Genomic DNA, 23,244 nt, shown 5'->3' with positions numbered 1-23,244 from the left:
CAGCAAAAGGACATCCTCATCGTTGCTTAGGTCATATATTATTTCTGAAGAATAGACCAAAGTCATTTTGAAGAACAGATAAACATAAACAGATAAGCATAAAAAACAAGTTCCTCTAGACAGATTGTGGACAAAAATATTGCATTTTTTTCCTCCATTGACATAATTTATTTCTGCTAAAAACCTACAAAATCAATATGATTTGAAAGTGCTTATTCTCTTCCATGGACTGGGTACCATGTTCTTTCATCTGAGTAATTAACTAAGATACTAATCCTAGTTTAAAGCCCCAGCTTCCCTCAAACATATGTCTTAAAACAAGTAATCTGCCACATTACTAATTCAGAGTTCAATATGTCTGAGTGACATATATTATAGTTGGTCTCAATCACTCTATGAACGTGAAAATTACAGAGGAAATTTCAAACAGGCTTTAATTTATGAGGTATCTACATATTGTACCTGGATACTCTGCTAAACACAAGTCTTCCCAAGCTTTATGGATGTTAGAAGAACTGAGTGGGGAGTGATCAGAGTGGGGGGATCTTACTATTTGTTGCCAGGATCTGTCTGGCCACAAAGGAAACTGTGAACTGTACCCTTTCAAGATGACGACAGGCTGCTATTCACCTCTTTCTGAAATCACATCATTTCCAGCTACTCAGTGAGCAGAGAAGTTAATTTCATCCCTCAGGATAAATCACACCTGAGTCCGGATAAAATAGATGAATCAAAAGAGTAGCCTTCTCTTGCATTTTCTTACTTTCTTGCTTATGTGAGAGAGGAGGATTCTAACCATAGCTACCACTAAAAGACCACCAAGCATTATGAAAGTCAATCCATAATCCCTTCTGAATCCTTGCATAATTTCTTGAAAAGTAAGTTATTCATCTATGAGACTTTCTGGTTGAGCCTTCTAGCCTGGTTCCATGACTGGCTGTGGTTACTTCTGGGAAAAGGAAAAAGGGCCTGTGTTTTTCATCTGGAAGCACGCAGAGACCTTGGATGCAACTTGTTCAAAAGAGATCAGTCACAGAAATTGTAGTACTGCCTATAAGAGAGTTTATTCAGAAGTAGAATCTTCCATCTCATATTCCTTGACTTCCACAGAAACATTCTCAGGCTTATATAGTTAATTCCCTGGAACACCCCTGACCCTACAGCTGTTGTCCTAGAATTGGAAAAACTCATGCTCATGCATTGCCTTCTCTCCCTTCTCTCCTACACATTAATATCTATGTCTGTAAATATGCATTCCCATACATACACAAAATTTCACATCAACACAAGCAAGAATTAAAATATTTTCACTTTGAGATTGTCTTAAAATACAGGTGAAATGCATGCTGATAACCTCAGAAGTTTTTTGATTCCACATGAAGTCCTTTGATTTGTCTGAAAACTCCATCTCTTCTCCCACTGTTCTTATCATCTGTTTGGTAAAGGAAAACAAAATAATTAGTTTTATGTGGGTTAAACCATATGCTAAATTAAAGAACAACAACTAAAAAATAGCTGGGAAGGTTGGTAGGGGACCCTCTTTTCTTTCTGATGAGCTTAGCGTGTATAAAACTGTACCAGAAAGTTGTAAGAACCCTTCCCGTTTTGGTTATGAAACCTTTCTTGCTTTTCAAATGACCTGTATCACTAGGCTGGGAATTTTACTTAGCCACTTGGAAGGAAGACAGTGCTCCAGAGGTTTTGCTCTGGGTAGGGAAAATTGGCAGTGCCAGTGGAAAAGAATCTTTCCTTACCACTGTGATAATGCAGTAGCACTGCTGCTAAAGTTCCTGAGGCTGGCCATACATATGGATACACTTCTGTAACTGCATCTGTGCATGTGCAAGGAAAGACAATATTCCTCTCTTTTATCAGCAAACAGAAATGTCACAATCATAAGGAACATGCCATACTAACCCGAGGTTTTCAATTAGAGCCTCTGCATTGTTTTTAATGGGAGATGGTTTAGGCAGAATAAACATGTCACAAAGGTTAAGGGACTGATTCTGCTTCTAGTTACAACTCGTGTCAGGAAGCAAATATCTCACACAGCCCTGCCAGCATAATATTTGCATGTGCACAGAATCCAGCCTAAATGTTTATAGAGGCTACTAAAAAAACCATGGTAAGTGGGAGGGTTTTGTTGCCAATCACGAAGTAAAGGAGCAGAAATGCAGTCTGCAATTCTCTGAGTTGTTGTTAGAGGACATGACAGTATTCCACTGTCTTTTGTCAGAGAACAGCTGCAATTTGCCACTTAAAAGCGTAGGAGAGATATTTTTATGGCTTTCCCCATGCTGTACTTATTCACCCTGTCCAGCACTGTGTATTCCTGACCATTTTCCTTCTTTGCCTTCTCTCTCTTCCTACAGATATTGAATCTGGGCACTATCTCTCAAAGCAGTGCCTGAAGTAATTCACAGAATGAGGACATGCACCAGACCAGACTAGCTAAATAAGTGAGGACAGGAATAGACACAAAATGTTGCATTTTCTGAAGTGGCAAGTGGTAGAGGAAGTAATAAGTCTAGATCAGCTCCATTAGCCTGCCAGATTGAATAAATGTATGATCCATTTCCTTCTCATAACCCATTCAGCACGTGAATCCAGCCCAAGGCTACTGGAAATGAGAACTAGAAGGTGAATGAATTGAACCAGAAGAGACACACCAGAATTCACATGCAGTCATACATCCAACATATAGGATGTACAATAATGTGCCATTTGTCAAATCAATTTTAAAAATATTTATTTTCTCATAGTCTTAGCAATTTCTGGTTTTCCTTAGTGTCACCCCAAAGAAACATATTTTAGTGTTCTCTCACCCTCTCTCCCTTCTTTCTATCTACAAGAAAGTTTCTTTCTCGACATACTTTTCCCTTTTGATTACAGATTATTACAGCTTACATTGCTGAGACCAGGGTTTTGGGAAGAAACAGTGGAAAGAGAAAGGATGCCCTTGAGCTGTGGTGTGATGATTTGATGATAGCAGTGGATTTCTTGGTGAGAGAAAAGAAGCAATGAACAAATTCTTTGATTTATAGAGACAGATTGTAAAAACAAGCCATGAATCTCTGCATATGCAGAAAAATGTGAATCCTTGGAGCCTATGTCAGACATAAGGAAGGATGGGAAGGTTTGCATAGAGCAACAGATAATGTAGCCCTGAGGTCCATCAAATACAAGAATATGAAATGTGGAGTTTGTAAAGTGGTGAAGTATTCTGAATGTGTCAGCTGACATCAAGCATGTCTACAGCTGTTTGACCAAGCACAGATACCAAACTATCCACCCAGTTTGTCTACTGCTCTCCCCTTCAGGGACCAGCAGAAAAAATGCAGTGTTTGTAAAAACACTGAGAGGGGAGGAAAGCCCCCTCCACAATGTTGTGCTTTTCCCCTGCTTTTTCAGGGATGGTCAAGATGTGTGGCAGGGCAGTAGGTCTCAACTCAGTACAACTTGCAAATAAGAGTCTCTTCAGAAGTAGGATCCTCCTCCTCAACTGCATTATTTGCAGACAGAATGGGCAGCAGAGTTCCTCAGCTGAACTGCAATGTGCAGATCTGCTCACTGTACTCTATAAGCAATTCCCAGCTCTTGTAATGCCTGATGGTCCCAACTTACCCTATGCCAAGCCCTTTCTCCAACACATTTAATTCCTCAAAGCTCTGCACATCTCTATTCTCTCTTGTGACAGGAGTTGAATAATGTCCACAAATGGAAATAGCTACTCCTCCTCTTGGCTTGCTGTGGAGACATAACCCCCCTCCCCCAATATATTCAGTCTAAGTGGATTTACAGAGTTAGTCTGACAGTTCCTGAAACAGAAATCCTCTGGTTCACAGCAGAGTGCAAGCAGTGCTGTCTCTACAGGCAGGCCAGAGCTTCTTGCTCCTCTTTAAGATGGACTCCTTTGGATGACGCAGGGGCAGAGGAGGTACCACACCCTCTCCAGCAGTTGGCCTCGTGTTCAGACAGCTCTCTCAGCTGCCAGTTCTTTAAGGTTTTACAATGAAAAAGTTTCAAACAAACATCAGATGAAAGTAATTTTGAGTCTAAACCAAGCATGGCCAGGTTTGCATTGGTGATTTATTGGTGCAAGTCATCAGCTCCTATTACCTTTTTCTTGAGCCATGCAATTCTCTGGCTTCCAGACATTTCTAGGGCCTGATTCTTTTCCTATTGAAGTTAATGGGAGGTTTTGCCACTGATTTCAATAGGAGGCCTCTAACTTTCCAACCTTCTGCCTATAGAGTCTTGAAGTGCTTCCAGGTTTCCATCATAGTCTGCGGTTCCCCTCTTTAAGTCAACTGGACATTAACAGATTGCCTGGGTCCACACCTTTGGATAGAGGAAAGCTCCAGATCTGATTCAGTGCTCACTCACACACCAGCTTCATACCCCAGTGGAGTTCCTCCTGATTTATATTGGCAGGAGAGTGAGGTCCAATGTTACTTATGCCTGGGTCATTGCCAGCAGAACACGGAGAGAATTCAAGTCACTTGTTATCCCCTTCCCCACACCTCTCAATCACAGCGTAAATGTATGTACATTTATGTGGATATATTAGAATCATCTGGACTCTTTTAAGTTATTTGCCATTGAAACTGACTTCAAATTCAAGTTTTAAAGTTGAAATAACAAAGAAGGAAAAGAGTCAGAAGGGAGCCAGCTGCAAGGGTACTCACAATTTTCATCAGTCTATGGGACACTCCTAATAACATATTTTACTACTTTGTAGTGAACTTTCTTTGCTTCTGCCATAAATATATTCCCTATGCTGTAAATGAATAGCTTTCAAGCTCAGTAAAGTTAATATAGAAGAATAAATCTTAACTACCTAATGTCAGGTCAGAAATATAAATCTTATCTAATATGCCAGGTCAGAAGGAAAGAATACTTTTTGCTGAAAATAGCAAATACTTTCCAGTGCAGAGTCGGAACTTATTTTTTCTCTTTAAAAAAATGTGCTGCCCCTAATAAGATGGGTTGAACAGTCTCTTTTTAGAATCTCCAAAAGAAAAATAAACACATAGAGCAGAGTTAATTTATAAAATGCTCCAAAGTTTATCTTGGCAGAACAGTTGTAGGCAGCAAGAGTTCTCTCCCTCTCACACATGCATTCATACACACACACACACAGACACACACACGTCTCAAAATTAGGACAGGCCTTTACAATAGCAAATGCTACAGAAAACTTATATATCTGGGTAAATTCATAGATTCCTATTCATGCAAGGCTCTAATTTTAAAGTCAATGGAAATTCTTCCAAAGAAAGACAACAATCCTTGGTGCCTTTTTGTGTAAGTACAGACCTGCTGTGTCACAGTGGGGGACAGTGAGACACAAGTGCCTCCTGTCTCAGGCCCCTCCCATGTACCAGCACTTCTGCCAGCTGTAAAGCAACAATACAACCACCTCCTCCTGCCTGCCCAAGACCCCACTTGTTAGACACAGCTGGAAGCCTGATGGCTGATCTACTAGCCAGCAGCTGCTGGCACATAGGTCCCTCCCAGTGGCCACAGGCTCATATTGCTGCCCATCCTCTTGTTCATCTTCCACACCTGCTTCACATCACACACCCTATTCTCACCAGAGCCAAGGTAACTTTAGAGGCTGAAGAGATGAGGCCCACCAAGAGCTTTCTTTCAGCCTCACAGTATTAGCTTTATTTTTTTTTTAAGTCCATATCAATCTGTGTCAGGGGAGCCACAAAAACAGAGAAATACTGCAGATTCCAGATCTACCAGCCAAGAGATTGTCCAAGAGAACAGCAGGTGCTATGCTGACACCCCCAAACAATTTGGAGCTCCTCCACTTCTTGTAGCAGACACTGGCCTTTCATACAGTTTATTTACTTCGGTGTTTGCAAAGCAAACAGTCAAACAGTCATTTCCCCCAAGATAAACAAGAACAGAGGCAGTTTTACATGACCGAAGCACTACTTGGTGCTGGGCTGTGCACCATCCTCTGGCCCATTCTTGCTCAGTGCCACCAAGCTACTAGATGCAGAGCCTAAAACCCCACAGAAGAATGCAACAAGTAGGTTCTTCTCTTCCCTTCTCCCTTCTCCCTTCTCTCTTTCCTTTTTGGCTGCTGGGAAGTTGCCAGTAATGTCCAGCATTTGGTCTGAAAACTGTTCTACTGTAAATATTTAGAAAAATCCATTAGGGATTAAACAAAGTGTAAGTAACTGCTCCTAAGTGATAGCTCTTATTAATGTTTGCAGCTATAGCCTCTTTACAAATGCATATGAAAGTCCTACCTCTGAGCTGCTTGTAAGAAAGGGCAAGACAGAAGGCAGCAACCAGCACACACTGTAATTTGAGCATCAGTGTGTTATCATTACAAATATCAGCACAGAGACAGCATTCTGTGGAGTGTGTACCATGCTTGCAAATCTTCCAGACAGCAACAGGCAGAGTGTGTTACCCTGACCATTGCACTTTAAACGATCCGTATAAAGCTGTAAGAGCACTCAGAGTCCCCGTTAAGATATCTTTGCTTTTCTCTAGTCTGCCCCAAAAATATAACTTCCCTATCCCCCCACAAAAAAAAACCCAAAAACCCAAACCACCAAGTCCCCTTCTACTTCAAAATATATCAAGAATTGTCATGTGTTACAAAGGAAAAGAGAAGCACTGATCTGGTGGAATTTTTTAATTCTTGTTGTATTCCAAAATTATACTGTTTATACAGTATCTTAAATGTTCTATGTGCAGTAAGATATTAGGAGAAATAGTAGAATATTAAGAGAAAGGATGAACACTAACACTGTTCTGGAGCTTATTATGAAATACTTAAGAAGTAATTCTGGCAGAAGTCTCTTTCCAGTGCCATAATTTTGAGAATAAAAAATGCTGCTTTTGCAGCCTACTGAGGTGAATGAAAATGTACAAACACATCTACGTGTTAGCCAATTTCTTTGCTTGAGAAATAACTTATGTTCTAGGAACACAGTGAGCAGCAGGTATATGTCTATGTGTGGGCATACCATAGCAGACTTTTCTATCATAACAGAGGTTGGTGATACAGATTTTTTTAATTTTAATTACTCTATTTATTGTTGGTGATCAGTAAGTAGTGTACTAGTTCCAATACAGAAGGGGTAAAAAGTGGATACAACATTTGACTCCAGTGTCCATCTTGAACAGGTTAAGTTCTGCAAGAAAAAGGCTTGGAGCTTATCCAGACTGCTTACGATGCTTTCCCAGGGTGGAAATGTCTGGTACTCACAAATAATGCATGTAAGGCAGACCTCTTAGCATCACATCTAATTTTTGAAGCTACCAGGCTCCTTCTCATTTCTTGTCCCCTTACCTTAAATAAAATGTCTGGATAGTGTTTCTGGGTTATCCTAGACATCAGTCTGTGCTAATCCTTCCTACTCCGTTTCATAGTCATAGCAAACCTTTCAAAATTTGTCACCATTTTCTATAAGTGACTTTAGATCTTAGCTAAAGAAATCAAAAAGAGCAACCTGGACAACTGGGAGGGTTGGATATGAGCTACTGAGCAGGAGTGTGCTGACTTGGTGGGGACTCCCATCTATGACCATGGTGACTTACAGAGCTGGTGGCTTATGTGTCACAGCAGGGAAGGAGGTAGCATGTAAGGCAATTTATCTTCCTCTGTACCTCCTTGTGTGCATACATGGATTGAAGTTTCAGAAGGCCAAGCAGAAGGGATACTCATACTCTATAAAAGCTATAGAGGGGCAAACTCAATAGTCTCTTCTAGTGAATTAGACAAGTGGCTAATAGAAAACTATGTGAAATGAAAAACATACCTTTTTGATATTTCCCACTCTGCATCCTGCACAAACATATAATGGTAAAATCAACAAGTTTCTTACCATCTATTTGCTTACACTGATGATGCCTCATTCAGCAGATATGCTACATAGAAACCTTACTAGACATAAAATTCCGATTTTCTTCATAAGGCAACAATGTGGAGTTTGTTATAAGGAAATTAAAGTTTATTTAATTTCTGAAATCCCCTGTGAAACAAGTAGTCCTCAAATGACAAAGGAAATATTGGATCATCACCTTATATTACAGATATGGCACTTTTATTTGCTTTTATACACTCTTATTTCATTTTCTTTCTTTTTTTCTTTTTAATCATTAGAATTAGATTGATAAGCATAACACAACCCACTGTGAGTAAGAAAACTGTGATGTTGCTGATACTATGTTAAGGTAAAATGCTAACGAAAGGCTATCTTGCCAGCATGTTCCCCTAGACGGGCACATTGGCACGGGATTTCAGACGGTGCCCAGCATAAACTGCTGGATCCACTCAATGATTCCTTTGCCAGGCACAATAATTTATGGCTAAACTACAGCATGCTTTTTGAAAGATATCTCACCTTTGATTTGAAACTTGCATGTGACTGAGATTATACTGCCTCCCTGAGACCGCTGCAATGATTTTATCTACCAAGGCTTTCTGAATTCTACCTTAATGCAATTGAATCTCACTGTTGCCTTTTTCCACCATTGATTGGTTATATCTCCACTTCCAGTGGTAGATATCATTATAGTATAGATATTTTAGGGGTAATGCTTTGTTACAGACTGCTTTTTCTTTTTTTTTTTAACTGCCTAGACAGAGAACTGCTGTTGTGAAGTGTGCTCAGACAAGGCTGGTTTTGGAGAAAACAGTCCCCTAAGCTAGTTACAGATTTTACTATGCTTTTTATTCTGTAAGAGCAGACTTGACTGAGGCTTCAGTGTGTTTGAGCTCAGCCTTGTTCTATGCCAGTGAAAGCCTTTTGGTGATAAACGTTCATGTACCTGTTCTTTGCTTACAAAGTTGTTACGGGAGAATTGGGGCAGGGTCTAACACAGCACTGTCTCTATGTTGTCACCAAAAAACTGTGTTCCTACTGGAAGTGAAGACATGAGGACCTCCCAGTTTCCCTCACTGCTGTTCCCTGCCTGCCACCAGCAGCTCTCAAGCATTATGAACCAACAAGATACTTCAAAGCTTAGAGATCTTCATAGGTGGGAAAGTAGCAGTGAGGTGATGCACTGTCCCTTCTTCATCCCTGGAACTGAACTATTACTTTGGGATGGGTTTTGGGATGGCTGTGCTTCCTCCTTGCAATACAAAGCAGAATAAGACCAATAGCAACCAACCTGGATTTGCTGGCAAGAGTCACAGCTTCAACCCGAGAGGCTCCCCAAATGTCTCAGTTCAGACTGGTTATAGCAGCCAACAGACAGGCAGTGCATTTCCCATTCTTCTCCAAACATGTGTTGTTAAAGGTAACACGGCCCCTAAAGCATTTACTTACATCATGGGGCTGCATCTCATTTGATTGCTATAAAGTGCTTTGAGGACCACAGGGTGAAAAGTCCTACAGAACTGCATGTATAGCAGGAGTCTTACTGCTGCTATGTGATTATATAATTTTCTCAGGGGTTTTAAGGATGGTTGAAATCACAATAGTTTGCATTAGTTATACTCATTCTCTTTTTCCCATGTATGTGATAAACTTTGTAAATGTTTTCCCTGATCACTTGGCCTCCTTTTTATTTAGCTTGCCTTTGAACACCTCTTTCTAATTTTCTGTGAGAACACCTTTGTGGTACTGGCTTTTTTCCATATGGAGTGTTACATATGATGTTGGTATGGAAAGTATCATAAGGCAAACAGCAGATTTAAGCTGAAAAAGATAATTCAGAGATTAATGAACAGGTTTTGAGTCTCTCCTTTTATAGGACGCTGGTTTGAGTCTTACTGAAATCAAAGCAATCTGTTTGCCTTCCTGTGAGGATATAGCTTAGTAGCCCCTTATGAAACTATTTAGTAATCTAAAAGTTGAACACCTTTATTTTTAAAAAACACTGAAATTATTATCTTTGTTGAGTCTCTTGCTGAGACACAAAGGAACAGGGCTGCTGACTCCAAGCATTGTAGGAATATTACTCTCAAATATAATGACTGATTTAAAATGCGTGAACATTAATTTTAAAAAGTTAATAAAGTAGTGCTAGAAGCCTTTCATAATGCCTTTGAATTCACACAGCTATGCTTTTCTCTGCAGAATTAGGGAAGAGAATTTTTTTCCAAACTTCTAAAAATAAGGAGAAAAGAATAATGATTTTGCTCTCTGGAACACCATGAAAACATGGTCATTATGTTGAAAATATTTGATTTTTTTTTTTAGCCAATACAAAATTACCCTAAGTCATTGAGAAGCTAAAAAATATAAACATTTAAACTTTGAATTAGTCAATGGCTGAGAAGTTCAAGGCATTATTTTCAAAGTTAGTACGGTAGGAGTTAGGCTTTTGCCTACTTTGGGAAGATAAGTGTCTGCTTCAAGCACAAGAGCCTCCATTCAAGAGTCCTTAATTTCACTCAGGTATTTAAGTCTAATTGAAGTCAAGGGGTCTGTAACATATGCGTGTAGGTAACCATATGCTGATGTGCTTTTTCTAATGGGGAGGAATTTAATCATGGGCTTACATGGTAATTAAATGGGTTTTTTTTCCCAATTTGGTCTGGGTAGGCAGAAAGTAGCATAAAAGGGATCAAGAAACATTAAAGCTTGTTAACTTAGTGCTCAGTGTAGAGGAGAAAAAGAGCCTTTTATTTCCCTGAAATTTCTGACCTTTTTTGTTATTTTTCTTCTCCCTGTTGCTCTTTGCTCACCAACCACAGCTCTCGTTTGCTGTGGACAATTCCCAAAGGGAACATTCCTTGCTGGAGTAACTTACCCAACTCTTTTTCTTAATTCACAGTGAGTACAGCACCCCTTGCAGAATCTATAGCAGACCCTTTGGCTGCAAGCCAGTGCTAATAGCATGTTTTCCAATAATCTAATCTCTTCAGTCACAGAGCAGAAATCAGAAAGTTAAAAGAACTGGCTTCTCAACTTGTCTCAGTCTGCCTTTGAAATCTGTGCATGGAAATGTTGTGTGAATAACTACAATAAATTGTTACCACACTTGCACCCATGACTCAATAGCTGTGCCCATAACAATCTGATGTATATGAGTGAACCCTCTATAAAGCAAGGTTTAATGTGGTGCCAGGAATAGACTCTCTCATGAAGGCTTGTGTCTACAAAGAAGCCAGGAATTTCAGCCAAAGCTGAGGACATATTGTAAATATTCATGAATTAAACACCTCACAATCCTAAGAGATAGGTATCGTTTCTCCTTTGCAGATGAAAAAATTGAAGCTCAAAGATGAAAAAGCCAAAATTTCTAAGTTTGGCTCTAGAAGTGAAATAACAATTCTTTGATTAGACTCCTGAATAAATAACTTCATTTTCAGACCTCTGACCACCTGCATCTTCTGCAGCCATAATTAAAATGAGGGTATATACACAGGAATGAAGCAGGAGATTAGTTGTCTCACTGGAGGCCCTAGATTTGAAAATGTAGATTCTAGTACTTTATAATTCTAGAAAGGGACCTTAACCAGTCAACTTTATCAACTTTCAAACCCAAGAATCCCTAAATTTCTTCAAAGACACATAACTCAGTGGTATTGTTAGGGAAAGACAAAGTAACAAGATGCTAAAAGTTAACTTATACCTTTTACCTTTTTCCACATCCCTTCTTTTTCATGTGTGCTGGACTGTTATATTTTTGCTTTGGAGGTGCAGAATTGACTTCATCACAATAATTTTTCCTGATTTCTAATATCGTGAAGATCTCTAGTGGTCTACAGATTACAAGTTGGTAACTGGGTCTATCATTCTACCTCAGGACTGGATCCTTTCATGTATGATTTTGACTGCTGTCACCAGGAGCGTGTAGCTTGTTGGCTACTCAGGGTAGCAGTTTGCTACCTCTGTGAAACAAACAGCTTGACTTGGTTCGTGCAAGCCCAGGAGGTCAAGGAGCCAGTTAAGGAGGATGTTTTCGTTCTAGGGCACAGTTCAGTCTTTCCTTTCACTTATTCCATTTTGGCATTTGCTTGTGACATTTTTTAGCACAGATTTTCTGCAGCAGCCCCAGCATTTTGAGTGGTGTTGTTGCGGTCATCTCACATCCGAGCCCTGTCTCATGGCAGCCCAGTGTGGTGGCAAGCCACTAGCCACCAGCTGAGCTGCCAAGTATTCATCATATTGGGTGCTTTAAAAATAACTGCTGTGATTTCATGTTTTTCTAATATCTAGGCAATGTTGGGTTTTCACTGAAGCCTAATTAATTGTTGGTATAACTTATATTAAGCAGTTCTATTTGCAATAATGAGTTCTATTTCTATCATTCAGTCTGCATCAGCTTAACTTAATTAAGTTACAGCATGACAGAACTGTACCAAACAGTCCTCTCTTCCTCATTACTGGAGTTATTACAAAAATATTCTTCAACAGAGCACATTGCAAAGTGCTAAGGGTGTTTTGCAAGCTGTCTAAGGCATCCAACAACTGAAAAAGCAGCTCTCTTAGGCCACCAAATAATAAATCGATCATTTTTTTGTGTGAGGGCTTGGTTAAGCAGATGTGTCTTACAAATTTGTACTTGAATGTGCAGAGCAAGGTTAAACATGCACCCTCAGGATGCTGCTCTGATCCAGCCTAAATGCTGTGACTCCTACCATTGTTACCAGTGAAATACTTCAGCAAAATAATATTTTTATGACCACTTCTTCAATTGTGCATAAAAAGTGTCAGATGTCACTTTTGATGTGCATCATATTTTGATATTATTTTATCATATAATATTATTTTGATATGAAATAATGTATTAGACAAATAAAAAAGTCATCCTTAAGACTTATAGCTTACAGTTTGCCCATTAATCTTTCCAAATGTGAGGGTTTTCATTCCTTTAGGGCTGGATAAAAATTTTAAAGACAAATTAGACTTTTTTTCATATTTCTTTGCTATTGTACAGAAATATTAAAATGGCTTCAAAACCAAAATTGACTTTGCAGCTCTTACTATAAAATGTTTAGTAAGACTCTTAAAACTAGCCCAAAGTTTTCTAGATATTTAATTCTTGACTTTATATATAATTATTGGGCTATGAGATTTGTTTTTCTTTACCTAATACTGTCAATAGGTGGCCTCAGTTTATTTTTTTAATTGTAGTATTTCTTTTTGCTTTTAAATGGAAATTCTATATCTTCTAATTCCTTATCACCTTTACAATGTTGTTATTGCTATTTTAAATTAAATACACTCATACAATTATTAATGGAATAAAATTACATTAGAATATGACATTTCAAAAATAGAAATATTTTGACAAACTTTGTGGTGTCAGCATTATACTGTTAATTGGATTTGGGACAACAAACACACTATTACAGATGCTACATCAATTAAAAAAAAATCCAACAAAAAGCAAACAGAAGTTTTAATTCACTTTAATTCATTTTCTCTCCCAGTCAACTGGACCTTATTGGTGTGCAAGTCCTCAGGGAAGTGGTGGTGAAAAGACACAAAGAAAATGAGCTCTTTTTCTGTTGTAGCACAAAATGGATGATAGCCTTGATTTCGTCACCAGCACCCCAATGATTCAGCTCAAATACTTTCTAGCACAGCTGTAGCTCAACAGTAAACTGCCTGCTGTGTGTCACTGCAGTGATGTCAGATGCATTATGGTTTTGGGGAAGTGAATGATGATCGGTGTGAGCACTAAATTTCTTTCATGTGGGTCAGTGTGTGCGGCAGTGAAGCTGGTTGGGAGGGAAAGGCTCAGACTTCAAAGGGAGGGCAGCACGCAGAAGGGGTGATAAAGCAAGCCCTAACTACGTGCCATTCATAGTTACTGCACTAGAAAATCCAGGCACACAGAGCTGTTGAACTGAGTCAGTTTCTCAGGAGTTGGATGCCTACTTAAATCTCACCCATCCTATTACTTAATCCCAATCTAAACAGGCCATCCAATGACACTGCCCTCTAAAAATCAGATAACTGTGCTCCAAACAATGGACTACGCTAATGTTGATTAACAAATTATCCTCACCCCGTTTTCTTCACAGGAGTTTTACCATTGACTTTAGGGGCCCAGGACTTTTGTCAGTGAGTCCAAGCTGACCGGTGATGATGACTCTTGTCTGTTTTCCACCAGAGTTGTGTTTGATTTCACATCATACTGTTCATGTTTTGCAGTCAGAAACTTTTGACTTCTTTCTCTTTTAGACTAGAGTGAGTTCCAGTGACATGAAGGAAGGGTGAAAACTGTTGGATCATCATTTGCTGAGTGTCGCTACATAGCACAGCAGCAGAGAAGTGGTTGCTAGACCCAGTATTTTAATCATTAACTTCAACTTGGAATTTTGGACAGTGTTTTGTGTCACTGGCAAATGGATGGTCCAGTCAGCCTGGAGAAGTTAGTCTTTTTCCTTCATGAAGATGTGAGATCAGAGTTTTTCCTTGTTACAAATCATAGAACACAATTTTTAGATATTTTCCAGCACTGTGATACTCCTTAATTCCTATACTATGACTTGAAATCTTGATGTGAGTCTTGAATTTAAAGAGACATGTTCCATTTCAATGTTTGCAGGCGTCAGTCCAGAACAATTCCACTGTGAGCAACATACTTGGGGCTTCCAGTTAGCTTCAGTATGGTATGAATTTAATCGTTACACAGAAAGAAATCATTTCATTCAGTACAAACTTTTGATCAGTTCCACTTAGGAAAATACATTAAATTGAGAGGATATTAAGTAATTGACCAAAGGCACATCTGAGCACCGCCAAGGCAGTGGGCTGGCTTGCTGTCTGGCTTATTAATTTTTTAATGCTGTAAACATGGTAGTAGAAAATCATTGTTTCGACATGGGATTACAGGCTTTTGCTGTTTAAACCCTTCTCCCTAGTCCCCGGCATGGAAAGTAAAATCTGTTACATCCTGCTGTTCTTTCTGTGGTTTCTGAAACAAAACTTTGAGAGAAAAACTCTGGTCTCAAAAGACCCTGTGGGAAATGAGAAACTTGCAAATGCTACTGTAGTTGTGTAATGTTGACAGTATGAGCTGAGTGATCCTTATACAGATTGGAAATACACGAGCATCTGTGTAATACGCAACAATAAAAGTCTCCAGTATGTTAGGAGAACAAAACAGGAGAAGCAAATGGGGTGTGGGGAGGTACAGGCTCTGCTGCCACCAAGATAGCCTAAGCATTCACCTTTGTAAGAAACACCTTTGTGTTAGAAACACAAAAATGGGCATCAAGCAGAAAAAGACCACACATTTCAAAGAATGAGTCTGTACACTATATATTTTTGCTTCTTTACTCAGTAGAAGCATGCAACTCTTGCAGGGAAGAGATTGGAGAGTCAAAGGAGTCACAGTGATGTTGACAACTTTGTTTTTAGAGTTCTATGTCCATATGAACAATAAAAAATCAGCTGGGGATCTTCACGACAGCAACTTGCATTAAAATACTATCAAAATATGTGCATCAAATATAATCGCTTTCCAAAAGTCAGACCTCCTTGTTTATCTGAGCACAGACGCTTTATTAGCAAGCAGCTGAATCTGACAAGTGTCATAATACAGCTGATTATGAATTATTAGGTTACTACAAGTACTAGGTTACTACTTTTAAGAGATCAATTACTTACTCTTCTATAACAGCTTTTTTTGTCTAGACAATAAGACAGAGATTATATGATTGAGTTTACATTTTAAAAAAATCATAATGATAGTCTCGAAGCCTGTGTATTTAGAAACAACTACAGCTGACTGAAACAATATCTGTAGTTGCTTATAGAACTTGATATTAGAACTTGATGTGAGAAAGTATTGCCTTCACTATCACCATCGCTATCAGGCTGTTTAAGGCAATTTTCTCAGGGATCCTCTTTGGTTTCTATACTGGTTAAACTTCCTGGATCCTTGAATGTTGGTGGTGCTCCATAGCATGTGGAAAAAAAAAGGCAATTTCCCTTCTCTCTCCATGAAAAGAATTTTTCAGTTTATTTACAAAACTCTCTGGAATGACAAGGAGCCATTTGTGGTTGTTGTGGCTGCTTTCTGTTGTGCTGAAGATGCTAGGAGACTGCATAAAACTCTGCACCCCGGTGAGATTTTTCAGCCTGTTGATGCTCTTTCTAGCTGAATTCAGGGGAAATGTGTTCTGGCTGCCAGTATACTTAATTTTCAGGATCACTCTGCCAGACATGTGTTTAATAATGATGAGGCAATCCCCAGTGAGGTCTTGGCCATTTGGGCCAAGGGCCTCCTTTGCCCGTAGACACCACTACAAAACAGTTATGGATACTCCCTGAGATTGTGGAACAGTCCCATGCTCACATTTCTGTTGCTTTTTAGAACTCTTGACATTTGGTGAATAAAATAGGATGGCTTCTTTTCACTCAGATGTGAAGTGCCTCTTGAAGGGAAAAATATTGTCAAGCCAGGCAGATGTTTGGGAAAAAATTTTTTGTTTTATATAAGATCTTTTCCTTCAAAACATAGGAAGACACTTGGGAATCCTCTTTGCTACGTGTTTTGTATCAGAAGGCAGCAATACTCTGAAGTAAAATAGAAGTCAGGCAAATCTCTGAAGGAGTTACCACCCTCTCAGAAAGAAGTCCTAAAATATTTGTGAAGATCAAATCACAAAGAGAAGCAGAAGATGTTAAGCCTTTAACAGTTGACTTTTAGACTGATTTTTCTTCTTTGCCTCTTTTGCGGGTGCCTCAGATTCCTGTAGATCCAGAAGAGGCCGAACAGAGAATCCACATTCCTCAGCTATCACCACTGATTCAGTTGCATCCCAGAACACTCACTGCCAATCCAATGTAGTAATTGCCATGCACAGGTTTATCTTCCCCAGCTGCTCCCCCATCACAGCACATCCAGTCCCTTGCCTAATGATCAAGCAGAGCTTGGCCGGCAAGACTCAACTCAGGTTTCACCTTGGCCCAGGCTGGCAATCTATTTAGCACTGATAATACAAATTTATCAAGTCCATGCATACTGGATCCCCCAGGGCTGTCCTACCACTCCTGGGCTTTGTCCTTGCCCTGCACTGCCTGTTGCCTACACGACAGTTCAGCATTTCTGCCCCACTAGTTGTGCGTCCCACCTCTAATGCGTTTCCACACAAAGAAACACTGTCCAAGAAAGAGTCTGAGGAAATACGCTGTGGTTTGCAAACTGAATTCCTTAATGACTTTCTCATTAGAAGAGCTGACTGCCAAATGCTCTTTGCGCTTGCCTAACGGACGGTCTGCGTGATTGAGAGTAGCTCTGATTTACATGAAGTATTGTTTTCAGGCCACCACCACAGGCAGCTGCTTCTCACTAGGCAAGGGAAAGAGAAAGGAACGCGGGTGAGCGCACAGAGCAATCAAACGACAGGAGAACCCATGGGATTTCCCATCCCAAATCCCCACCACCACAAGATCTAATGTCCGTGCGGATGCGGCGCGGTGGTAAAAGCTGAGGTGGGGTCTGGCTCTCCTGGCAAGGGGCAGCCCAGCTGGGAAGGCCGAATTCCAGAGCAACTCTGCTGTGAAAATATTTCCTGTGAGAACGTGCAAGCCTGAGAAACCAGGAGCAGCAGCAGGGATGGATTTCATTTTCCTAGCACATCCATTTCAAGAGCAAACCTCTAAATGGACATCTTGTTGTTAGAGAGCAGTCATGAGACAGTGCACCTCATCTGTGGCAAAGGGGCAAAGAATATTCTTCTACCCTGTGCTTTGCCCGGCTGTCAGAATGTGTGTCCAGCTGAATTTCCCCTGTATTTTCTTATTTCCATGTTTTTTTGATCCCATAAATTTTAATATATACATGGAGTAAAACTGATTGAACAACGTCATTGCAAAGGTTTAGAATTTATTTGCTGCACATGGTCAAAATCTAGCTTCTCATCCACAAATGTTCAGATTCAAACTCAGCTCCTTATCCTTAACTTTCTATTTTTAATAGAGACCACAACTCATTGTTTCCAGAGTAGGGCTTTGGAAAATATTCTGAGACTTCATTTGCTAATGAGACTTAAAACTAATATCTGGACAGAGGACGTGCACAAAAAGAGGCCTCTGGGTAAAAAAGGGCTTAAAGTCAGACAGGAGAAGGAAATAATTCAACATTCATTTAGGGTCTTCTCTAATCTCCAGTATTTAAGTTTTACAAAAAGAAAAAAGAAGGGATAGATTTTGGACCTATAGCCAGTCTTGAGTCTGCAAATGAGTAGTTTGTACCACTTCTGGCTGATGCCTGTGTAGGAGCTGAGAAAGAATTTGTCTGTGGGTCTCTTTGCTCCCACCATTTGCTTTGCTCACTGTGTTTTCCACCCCTGAGAGTCTCTGATTTCACTTAAAAAATGTTTGGATACAAGAGGGCAGAGCACTCAATGGTTAGTAGGGTCATGCATAGAATATTTCATCCTCATTGAGTCAGCTCTGAATGTTGCTGAGAATTTTTTAGATTTAATTTTTTTTGTCTTTGTATTGGAGCAGGCTGCACCAAGAGGTTTCAAGCAAGTGTATATAGCAAGAGCATTTCTTGGACATATTTGCAACGCTACAGTCCATACCTCCTGGTTCTGCAGCCAGTGTTTAACCCACAAGGCCACAGTGCCCTACCCTCTGCCAAGGCACTGAATCTCTCTTCATCCCTCTTACCACATATATAATTTGTGGCTAACAGGAGTGGTCTGTGCTCTCCTAGTGCTTTATCACCTGCTTTTGCACTTCAAAGTGTTTCTTAATGTGGATATACATTACTTACCCATTTCTACTGTTGACTTAAGTATAGAAGTTTGAAGCAAAGCTTACACCTGGTGTACCGTGACTGGATTTCACCAGCTGGGGTTTATGTTGCCAGCTTCTTGTGGCACATCACTCTGAGCTCAGTGTCTGATATGGGGAAAAAAGAGGTAAAACTTCTGTTTGCTTCCCTGGGGTTACGGCTGCAGCTGCTGAAGCACTTGAGATCTCCAGGTACTAAAAATTTGCTGCAATGAGAGAGGGAGAGTAAGGGCCAGTTCTGTACCCCGAAGATCGAATGGATTCTGGAATCCTTTCAATCCCACCCACTCTTTGCAGCAGGGGAATGACTGGCCCATACGTTGCAAGGATATGGCAAGCATTTGGATCTGAAACAGAGAGGGAGGAGGCTGAGAGGTAACAGGAATGAGATCTTCAGCTGGAGCTTGGAGATGCCTAATTTCAAACACGTTATTTCATTTTCTAGGCACAAATATTTTTGCTCCACGATTATTTTTCTTCCAGGTTCAATGACAAAGCCCAATGCTTTCAGAGAATGCCACTTTCTGTGGCTTGTCCCTCTCTACTTTGATTCTTGGTTGGGATCAGAAAAAGGGTCTGCCCTTATTGCAAGACAAATGAGAAACTATTTTATTACATAGATACAAGACTCAAAGAAATGCCAGACGCATTAAGAGACAATCAAAAAAGCACATCTCTTTAGTAGTTTTTAAGAGAAAAAGAGCCATGCTTCATTTAAAATGCTAATTCTAACTTTTCAGTGATATTTTTCTTTAAGAATGTACAAGAACTGGAGCTTATTTTGCTTCATGCATTCAGTTATAACATGACATGAAATCAGTGGAGCTTGACTTGCATATTTTATCCTATTTCTTGCTCCATAACACTAACAATAACATTCTCCATTTGGAACTACAGGCTTTCCTTTTTTGCTGTGTTATTAGTATGAGATGTATCTGGAATGCATGAAAAGAGGCAGAAATTGTGAAAATGGTTAGGAGTATGTTTTATTTTATACTTAGTACTTCTGGAGTTAAAAGGGAGATGGAAATTGGCCATGTAATGGATCTTAGCTATAGAGAATTATCATATTTCAAGAGTAAAGTATTGCCTGTCTCGGCTCACACACACATTTTGACCTCAGAGCAGTTGCACATAATGTTTTCTCTGTCAAGAGAATCTATTCATAATGATGTGTCACAGGTGCTCACACATAATATGTTTCCCGTCAAAAGTGATCATCCATATTTTATATAGCAGCTTTGATGACAAATATTTTGTACTTCAGCTGTTTTTTCATCCAAATGTCAGCCTAAATGAAGGAAAGTCACAGATAGTTTTTAAATAATGTCAGCTTCTTAGATCACGTTACTGTGTATGTCTTTTAAAGTAGTTTCATAAAAGGGCCACAGACAGAGGAGTGAGGCAAAGACGTTTTCATTTAGTTAATTTTAAAAAGAAAATTTTTCCAGGCTCTTAATCTCAAAATCAATAAGCTCTGTACCTTTGGAATATTTTCAGAAAAAAATGTGTTATATTTATTGAGTACTCAGTATTTTGAGAGTCTAGCGAAACTAAGTATGATAACTGGAGTTGCAACTTCTCACTATGCTGAATGCCATTTATTCTCATAGTGGTGTCATGTCCTCATTGTAATCACACTTTCCTCTAGGTTGTGCTACAAAATGAGTGCCTCAGTATGCACAGAGAATTGACTTCTGTGTTCTTACTGAAATTGTTAGTGCACAGCAAGGCCAAAGGTTGTACCTCTCATGTATGTCCAGCCCTGCTGAGAGAAATAATCCTCATTCTTTATTTTATTAATGAAAGAGGAAGAGTGAACTTGATTTTCTTTTGAGGTTCTTCAGATCACAGGACTTGTAATTGAAACCTCAGAGGACAGAGAAGTGCTTTTCCCATCCATGGGACATGTCTTTTCTGCTGAGAGTGTAAGTGAACAAAGTACAGAGGTGTCCCTGAACTTCCCTGCCAGGCAACCCTCCCGTGAGCAGCAGGCAGTGCTCTCAACATGTAAGCATGGGTTCACATGGACTCCTCGTCTGCCTCCAAGGGCTCCACAGAAAGGAGTTTAAAAAAACAAGTTAATTGTGTGTGCAAGCTATTTATCAGTGACTACAGAGCAAAATGAAATCAAAGTACTAAAATAGGCGATCACACCATGGCATGTGCATATTTATAAAATTATCACTGGCCTGAGGAGAAGGCAGAACAGCAAGCCAGTAGTATTTAGAAATACAGCTTACAAATGTAAATGAGGACTATATTTCTTCTATATATGAAATATAACCAGATGTGTCAGAAATTAAAGTTTGCACCTAAAAAAATGACAATTTTTTCATGCAAGACAAGGCCAAAAAAAGATGGGATATAGGGTCTGGGGTTACTTGATGCTTCATTTTATTTTTAGTTTCAATTTATTTAAGAAAGCAATCAAGAAGGAATTAAAAGTAGGACACAACTTCTAAAGTACAGGAGGATGCCAAACTTTATTCTCTACCACTGAGAAGTAATACACTTCAGTGTATCATGCAGCAGATTAATGTCTACTACTGAAAAGATAGTCTGCAACAGCATCCTCTTTCCTGCTATCCCCAAACCCCTAAAAAAGTTAGGCAGTGAGTGTAATAAATTTTGCTTTTCTTGTCTGAAGAATTAGAACAATTCAATTGAAAGGCAAATATAATCCTACCTATGCTACATGCTGAGACTGGAGCAGGGTAAATGCCGCAGTTAAGTCTAAACATCAGGTTGTAATTGTTAGAGATTAAAAACATGCCAGAGAGAACATTCCAGGGAAAGAAGGAGGGTGAGAAGGATGGCTCTCCTGTGTCTTTTTTTTTAGGGTAAAGTATCACCAGATAATACAAGGGCATATTCCTGAACAGCAGAACTCAAATAAAATGGCATTTAGTCAATGAAGGAAATTATACACTAGATTGATTTTTAATCATCCAACTAGGAAAAGCAGAATAAGTGAACATGAATCTATCTGCTGAGTCAAGTGCACACAAGGCAGAAAAGCCCTTGAAAATAAGGAAAAGAAAAATGAATGTTCTCTAGAATGCTGCTGTTCCATACAATATATTTCAAAGATCATTTACTGTTGGCTATTTCTGCAAGATGTGAAGATGTCAGCTAAGCTTCTCATTTTTATGCAGACGAAATAATTTCTGAAATGACAAGTCAGGTCATAAGAGACACAAGAAAAAATGAAGCAATCTGTAAGAGCTGTCAGAGAGATGGATGGTCCACCCTTCTGAGTGCAGAGGAACCATTATTTCATGGTCTTGTTTAATGTATTGTTCTCTCACAGTTTTGTTGTTTGTTTTTTTTCCCAATTCTTTTCTTCTCAGTGCATCCTAACGTGAGCCAGGGTTGCCAAGGAGGGTGTGCTACATGCTCTGACTACAACGGATGCCTGTCATGTAAGCCCAGGCTCTTTTTTGTTCTGGAGAGGATTGGCATGAAACAGATTGGAGTATGTCTTTCCTCGTGTCCAAGTGGATACTATGGGACACGGTATCCTGACATTAATAAGTGTGCAAGTAAGTGCTGGGGAAAGGGGAAGCACATGGATTTGTTTGTTCTCTCTTGAATGCTGTGTCTCCTTAGGAGTCAAGTCAAAAGAGAGGGAGATGGACAAGCTATGTCCTTATTTGTTCAGTTCTTTGTCGTAGTGCAGTAAATGTAACCCAAGCAAGAAGTTAAAGACCACAAAATGGCCTAAAGCTCAGGGATCCTGGCTCTGCATGAATGACCTGCCTAGAACATGGGTGATGGCCTCCTCCTCCTCTACATCCCCACGTGAAGAGGAAGTGCGAGTGGGTACCAGGCACTGCCCTCCAGAAGCAAGAGAATGCTGGCAGCCCTCAAGAGAGAAAGGGGACTGAGGAAAGCTGAATCTTGGTGGCTGGAGCAGTTTAACCCACTGCCTTTACCCACCTGACCCCTGTGACAAGGAGAGAAGATGGCAGGTGGCATTCTTTGGAGATGTGGTTTGCCCTGGTCTCTTTATAGCTTGTCTCACACTCATTGTAGTCCTCTGAATGCCTGTAGAAGCTGGCCAGGCTTCAGCTGGCCAGGTTTCAGCCTGATTTGGGGGAATTTACTGATTTGTGTTGTCTCCTGGCTGGGGGACAGAGAAGCCAACTCTATTCTTTACTGCTCAGGCAACATTTTGACCTCACTATGGATTTTTGAACCATAAATGAACTGAAAAAGATCGTAATGTCCTACCCACTCCTCTTTTTGTTATTGAATTCACTGTTTTTAATCCCATAGGTGATATAAAAACATAAGAGCGATGGCCAAGAAACTCTCCCAGTTTTTACCTGGTAATAAAAGTTATTTAATGAATGGACCCCAGAGTAAAGTCTTACAGAGTAACTTGACACTGCAAACCATTTGCTCACTTTTTAGCAGTGTGTGGCCTTGCATATCAAACATGAGCCGTGCCATACATAAGGTTTTATGCATTTCTCTTAAAAATTTCTGAGAACTGGGAAATATATCAGCAATGCCAATTTGGGTAGTCATATAGAGAATACAT

General features: G+C 39.7%; 1 protein-coding gene across 1 annotated transcript in view; it reads left to right on the top strand.

Moving 5' to 3' along the window:
- The window catches only part of RSPO3 (R-spondin 3), a 58,579-nt gene that overhangs the window by 9,479 nt on the left and 25,856 nt on the right, over positions 1 to 23,244 (top strand). The window contains exon 2 of the mRNA XM_014874261.2: positions 22,049 to 22,240. Coding sequence (XP_014729747.1) covers positions 22,049 to 22,240 — 192 coding nt within the window. The remainder of the gene's footprint in view (positions 1 to 22,048; positions 22,241 to 23,244) is intronic.

This window comes from Sturnus vulgaris, chromosome 3 (assembly GCF_052056855.1).
Source record: "Sturnus vulgaris isolate bStuVul1 chromosome 3, bStuVul1.hap1, whole genome shotgun sequence".
Lineage (NCBI taxonomy): Eukaryota > Metazoa > Chordata > Aves > Passeriformes > Sturnidae > Sturnus > Sturnus vulgaris.
This window is presented reverse-complemented; position numbering and strand designations above follow the sequence as displayed.